The sequence below is a fragment of the Carcharodon carcharias genome, chromosome 12 (assembly GCF_017639515.1).
Source record: "Carcharodon carcharias isolate sCarCar2 chromosome 12, sCarCar2.pri, whole genome shotgun sequence".
Taxonomy (NCBI): Eukaryota; Metazoa; Chordata; class Chondrichthyes; order Lamniformes; family Lamnidae; genus Carcharodon; species Carcharodon carcharias.
Genome location: NC_054478.1, coordinates 140559476 through 140565901, shown reverse-complemented (window position 1 = coordinate 140565901; position 6426 = coordinate 140559476). Strand labels below are relative to the sequence as shown.

Genomic DNA, 6426 nt, shown 5'->3' with positions numbered 1-6426 from the left:
GGCGCGCGCGAGGGAGAGCGGCACCGGGCGCGCGCGAGGGAGAGCGGCACCGGGCGAGCGCGAGGGAGAGCGGCACCGGGCGAGCGCGAGGGAGAGCGGCACCGGGCGAGCGCGAGGGAGAGCGGCACCGGGCGAGCGCGAGGGAGAGCGGCACCGGGCGAGCGCGAGGGAGAGCGGCACCGGGCGAGCGCGAGGGAGAGGCGGCACCGGCGAGCGCGACGGAGAGCGGCACCGGGCGAGCGCGAGAGAGCGCACCGGCGAGCGCGAGGGAGAGCGGCACCGGCGAGCGCGAGGGATAGCGCACCGGGGCGAGCGCGAGGGAGAGCGGCACCGGGCGAGCGCGAGGGAGAGCGGCATCGGGCGAGCGCGAGGGAGAGCGGCACAGGGCGAGCGAGCGAGAGAGGCACAGGGCGAGCGAGCGAGAGAGGCACAGGGCGAGCGAGCGAGAGAGGCACAGGGCGAGCGAGCGAGAGAGGCACAGAGCGAGAGAGGCACAGAGCGAGAGAGAGAGGCACAGAGCGAGCGAGAGGCCGAGTGAGGGAGACACACACACACACACACACACACAAACACACACACACACACACACACACACACACACAGAGTGAGAGAGTGAGAGAAAGAGAGACAGGACAGGGCAAGACAGAGAGAGATAGCAAGAAAGCGAGGGTGAGTGAGAGGGACTGCACAAGAGAGAGAGCAAGAGAGAGAGAAAGAGACAGGGCAAGAGAGAGAGAGAGAGAGAACAAGAGATGCAGTGAGGGAAGAAATATACACTTGAAGAAATAAGATATATAATGCAGGTGGGAATGGACTAAGACTTAACTATGATATTCTCTAAATCAACTAGGTTTACAGAGCAACTGAGAAACTCGGTACACTGAACACTCTAATACTATGAAAATCACAACTATGGATGGCCTGAAGCAGAATGGTGTCATTGAAATCTCAGTGGTCAATGCATTTTTGAAATCACCACACCCCCACAAAAACTTTTTTGAATCCTAAGGCCAATCTCGGAGATACAATTATTATAGTTGATGACACTTTAAAAATAACGTAACCAAGACTAACTGCACATATAGACTGAATATTTCACAAGTCTCCCTGTGTTGTATGTTTTTACCAATAGCTAACTCTAGAACGATCAGTGAGAGTGGAGGTTATTGACTGGTAAATAGACCACTTAGAAAGGTCGCACTCAGATAAGGACACCCAGTAACATTTATCAAGCAGACAGCATGACACAGTAGATTTTCTAAATACCAGCAACTGCCTCACAAATACTTAAAGTGCACAAGTTATGTTCATCCAAAATGTGAACCCATTGAGAAATAAAATTCTTTGAGAACTGTGCAGATATTCTATCTTCATTCACGAGTTCAGTGTAAGTTTACAGTATTCCCTTCCTAAGCACATACACTATATAATCCTGGAGTTGGTGTTCATCAAAAATCAGCAGCAGCTTCCTTTCCAATGAACCTACATTCATGGCCAGCTTCGTCTGAACATGCAAACGTTATGCGCCATGTTAAAGCACCTCCCAGCACCCACGTGGATACACTGAGATTTTGTGTGTTGGAGTGCAGTTTGATTGAATCCATAATCTCCCTTATGGTGGGGACAGTGCTGCTACAGGGCCAAGCTAACCCATAATAGCCCAGCAACCAAGCACACCTTACAAAACGTGCAGAGGAAACAGCAACACGGTCCCCTAACATTGCATTACAGCTGAAGATGTCACACAGATCAACTCGATTTGGGCTGATACTCCCTCAGGATGTGCTGCAGGGGCTCGAATTAGCATGAATTAAATGAATGGCACTAAATTACCACGTGGGATAACTTGGAACTGGGGTTAAAGGAAGGAACTAGAAGTCACTCAGAGGCCACGTAGCAAATACGATCAAACCCCAGTTTATAAACAGGGATATATCCTCAAAAAGCTGTGTGCGCGTCAGCCAATGAAACCAGGCCTTTTGGGTAACAAAGCTAACATTTCTTACCAGAACTTGGGGCGGATGTAACCTGGCCCAAGGCTCCAAGGTTCAATCCAAAAAGAATTCCAATAATTCCCGGCAGCCAAATCGTGGGTTTCATCCTGTTCTTCAGCCGCGAGTATTCAACTGTGCAACTGAAATTTCAAAAACCAATGAGGATCACCAAGAATCCTATACATAAAAGGATATGATCAGAAAGCCACATCTACTAAGTTAAACATTTGCCAGCTTATCCACTCGCTTAGTTGGTAGTGCATTCTCACCTCTGAATCAAAAGGCTCAAGCCTCACTTCAGCATGTCATTTAGGTAGACATTTCAGAGCAATGTTAGGTGAGTGCTCAGAAGACACAGTAAACTGAGGTCCCCATCTCCAATTCTGGCCTCTTGCACATCCCAGTTTTCCTTAAACTGGCAGCGTGCCTTCAGTTGCCTGGGGTCCAAGCTCAGGAATTCCCTCCCCTGTTTCTCTTCCCTCCTTTAGATGCTCCTTGAAACCTACCTCTTGTGACCAAGCTTTGGTCACCTGTCCTATATCTCTTTAATGTGGCTTGGTGTTCAGCTTTGCCTCCTGTGAAGTGCCTTGGGATATTTTATTTTAAAATTCACCATGCAAATACAAACTGTGTTGTTTAAATGCATGTAAAGAATGCAATGGTGTTACATGGAGAGCAGCAAGTTCTCCCCTTGTCCCTCAATAAAAGAACTGGCCACTTTGTGTGAGCGGAATCTGGTTGTGTCTGCTATATTTCACCAAACATAGTGACCGCACCTTCAAAAGTAACTTATTGACTATGAAGCACTTGCGATCTCTAGAGGATGCGATTAGGTTTTTCATAAAGTATTAGGTTATTGTGACTTCCCAAGTGCTTCGATCTAAATGGACATGGATCGTGTATTTTTTTAAAGGAACTACACAATTTGCCTGCATTTAAAATTAATCCAATTTATTGTAATTGCTCCAAAATAGCAGCATATATTGACACTTTGGTAGAAACATTGAAATGAAAGTTTTGTTTAAAAATGAGATAGAACCAGAGAAAAGTTACGGCACAGAAAGAGGCCATTCAACCCATTGTATCAGCACTGGCTGAAAAAACTAGCCGCCCATTCTAATCCCACTTTCCAGCACCCGATCCGCAGCCTTGCAGGTTACAGGTGCAGATCCAGGTGCCTTTTAAATGAGTTGAGGGTTTCTGCCTCAGACACCTATCCGGGCAGAGAATTCCAAACACCCACCACCCTCTGAGTGAAAAGGATTTTCCTCATGTCCCCTCTAATCCTACCAATGACCTTAAATCTATGCCCCTTGTTAAGTGACCTCTCCACTAGGGGAAACAATTTGAATAATACTTTCAATTTAAATGCCCGGTTCTGATGATTCAATAGAAAAATAAATCTCCTAGTGTGATACTGAACCCCAAAGATCAAGAGGCCCCATTTTGTGCACAGCAAGCTCCCACAAACAGCAATGAGTTAACGACCAGATAACCTGTTTTAGGTAACGGTTGAGGGATAAACATTGGCAAGGAGACTGGGGAGAACTCCCCTGCTCCCCTTCAAAGTAGCTGCATGGGGTCTTTTACATCGATCCGAAAGGGCAAGGCAGGGCCTCAGAGTGATGTTTCATCCCAAAGACAGCACCACCAACAGTGCAGCATTCCATCTGCGAGTCAAAAACAGAAACAGAAATACCTGGAAAAACTCAGCAGGTCTGGCAGCATCGGCAGAGAAGACCCTTCAATTAAGTATGTACTAAATCTACTAAATACCTTTTAGTATTCCTTCACCCCACCTCCACTAGAGCTATCTGTACCTTGTCTGTCCTGCTTTCTACTCTTAATTAGCACATTTCTTTAGATAATATCACCACCTTCAACACCTCTTTGTCCTTTAGTCTGTGACATCTTTTGATTATCTCCACCTATTACTGGCTGCTTGTCCCAACAACCACCATCCCCCCACCCCCCCTTAAACCAGCTTATATTTCACCCCTTTCCTATTTTTCCTTAGTTCTGTTGAAGGGTCATGAGGACTTAAAACGTCAACTGTGCTCTTCTACGCCGATGCTGCCAGACCTGAGTTTTTCCAGGTATTTCTGTTTCTGTTTTTGTTTTAGATTTCCAGCATCCGCAGTTCTTTGCTTTTATTTCCATCTGCGAGTTACTGACCTAGATTTTGCAGCCAGTCACTGGGGTGGGGCTCAACCTCACAACTTGCAGACTCAGAAGTGAGAGTGCCACCCACTGAGCCACAAGGTGACACATTACAAATGGCTGCATGATTGCGACACCACAGCAATGTGAGTGTGAAGGCAACCTTACACCAATCACCATCTTCAGTCGATGATTGGGGGACAAAAAACTGTTACCCATTGCAGTTTCTAGCTGTGAAGAGCTGTTACACAATCAATCAGCAGGGAACCCGATTATACAGCATTATGCTCCTGTGTCAGAAATCTCTCTCGATCAGTCCATCTCGAAATACTAGGCTCAGCACCCAACAGGACTCTTATTCCTCCACCTGGTATTATTCGCTGTTCAATCAAGCATCACTGAAAACATACTGTAGTTAGCAACTTCATCCTTCCTCTGCCCTTAGACTATTCTTACATTTTTCCCTAGAGAGTCAGGAAAAGTCTACAGGAAGCTCGGGTTAATAAAAGTTCACTTTGCAGCTAGACTCCAGTGTAAAATCAAATCACAACAGATTGCTCCCTTCAATCAGAATTTATGCATCAGATGCAAACACATAACACTCCCTGTTTGTAGAGGGAAGGGCTATTTTCTGCCTTGGTCCCCCACTTCATGTCTGAACTTTGAATCTTGACTCAGTCTTTGAAACACACAGTTGTTGCGGCTAAGACTTTAATTACCATTTAAACTGGTGGAGAACTTTTCAAGCGCTGGCAATATGCACAAACGTTAGCTCATTAATACACAAAAGTGTGTCCCTTTATCTTACGCTGTGCCGTTAAATCATCTTCAGGATACTCTGCTTTAAGTTACTCTAATGCGAGTTACTCCCGTTTCACTCTTCATTTCCCAACCAGTTACTCTCCTTCAAATTCACAACTCTCCACCTTAACCCCCCTTCAATCACATCAGCTCTAGGCCTCTCCCTCCCCACCCCGGTCACTCTTACCCTAATTCCCCCTCTCCCCAGGATGGTTTATTCCCTCCTCCCAAAGGGGGTTAATTTCCCCCTCTATTCTAGGTTTATTCACTCTTTCCCCCCAACCCAAGGTTAGTCTCTCTCTCTCTTCCCACAAAACCCCACGGGTTTCTCTCTCTCCCCAGGTTTATTCTCTCTCTCTCTCCCCAGGTTTATTCTCTCTCTCTCTCCCCAGGTTTATTCTCTCTCTCTCTCCCCAGGTTTATTCTCTCTCTCTCTCTCTCCCCAGGTTTATTCTCTCTCTCTCTCCCCAGGTTTATTCTCTCTCTCTCTCTCCCCAGGTTTATTCTCTCTCTCTCTCTCTCCCCAGGTTTATTCTTTCTCTCTCTCCCCAGGTTTATTCTCTCTCTCTCTCTCTCTCTCCCCAGGTTTATTCTCTCTCTCTCTCTCTCTCCCCCCAGGTTTATTCTCTCTCTCTCTCTCTCTCTCTCCCCCCAGGTTTATTCTCTCTCTCTCTCTCCCCCCAGGTTTATTCTCTCTCTCTCTCTCTCCCCCCAGGTTTATTCTCTCTCTCTCTCTCCCCCCCCAGGTTTATTCTCTCTCTCTCTCTCCCCAGGTTTATTCTCTCTCTCTCTCTCCCCAGGTTTATTCTCTCTCTCTCTCCCCAGGTTTATTCTCTCTCTCTCTCCCCAGGTTTATTCTCTCTCTCTCCCCAGGTTTATTCTCTCTCTCTCTCTCTCCCCAGGTTTATTCTCTCTCTCTCTCTCTCTCCCCAGGTTTATTCTCTCTCTCTCTCTCTCTCCCCAGGTTTATTCTCTCTCTCTCTCTCTCTCTCCCCAGGTTTATTCTCTCTCTCTCTCTCTCCCCAGGTTTATTCTCTCTCTCTCTCTCTCCCCAGGTTTATTCTCTCTCTCTCTCCCCAGGTTTATTCTCTCTCTCTCTCCCCAGGTTTATTCTCTCTCTCTCTCCCCAGGTTTATTCTCTCTCTCTCTCTCTCCCCAGGTTTATTCTCTCTCTCTCTCTCTCCCCAGGTTTATTCTCTCTCTCTCTCTCTCTCCCCAGGTTTATTCTCTCTCTCTCTCTCTCCCCCCAGGTTTATTCTCTCTCTCTCTCCCCAGGTTTATTCTCTCTCTCTCTCTCTCCCCAGGTTTATTCTCTCTCTCTCTCTCTCCCCAGGTTTATTCTCTCTCTCTCTCTCTCCCCAGGTTTATTCTCTCTCTCTCTCTCCCCAGGTTTATTCTCTCTCTCTCTCTCTCTCCCCAGGTTTATTCTCTCTCTCTCTCTCTCCCCAGGTTTATTCTCTCTCTCTCTCCC

General features: G+C 47.1%; 2 protein-coding genes across 3 annotated transcripts in view; both read right to left on the bottom strand.

Annotated features, from left to right (window-relative positions):
- Nucleotides 1-1492, bottom strand: part of LOC121285050 (collagen alpha-1(XVIII) chain-like) — a 29156-nt gene extending 27664 nt beyond the window's left edge. Inside the window, exon 1 of the mRNA XM_041201172.1 lies at nt 1487-1492. Within this exon, the coding sequence (XP_041057106.1) occupies nt 1487-1492 (6 nt within the window). The remainder of the gene's footprint in view (nt 1-1486) is intronic.
- The window catches only part of LOC121285278 (pituitary tumor-transforming gene 1 protein-interacting protein-like), a 100211-nt gene that overhangs the window by 89462 nt on the left and 4323 nt on the right, over nt 1-6426 (bottom strand). Inside the window, exon 2 of one of the 2 annotated variants that reach the window (XM_041201684.1) lies at nt 2007-2134. In XM_041201684.1, coding sequence (XP_041057618.1) covers nt 2007-2100 — 94 coding nt within the window. In that variant the 5' untranslated portion in view covers nt 2101-2134. Of the gene's footprint in view, nt 1-2006; nt 2172-6426 lie in introns of both variants that reach the window. The other variant, XM_041201685.1, reaches the window with a different exon arrangement.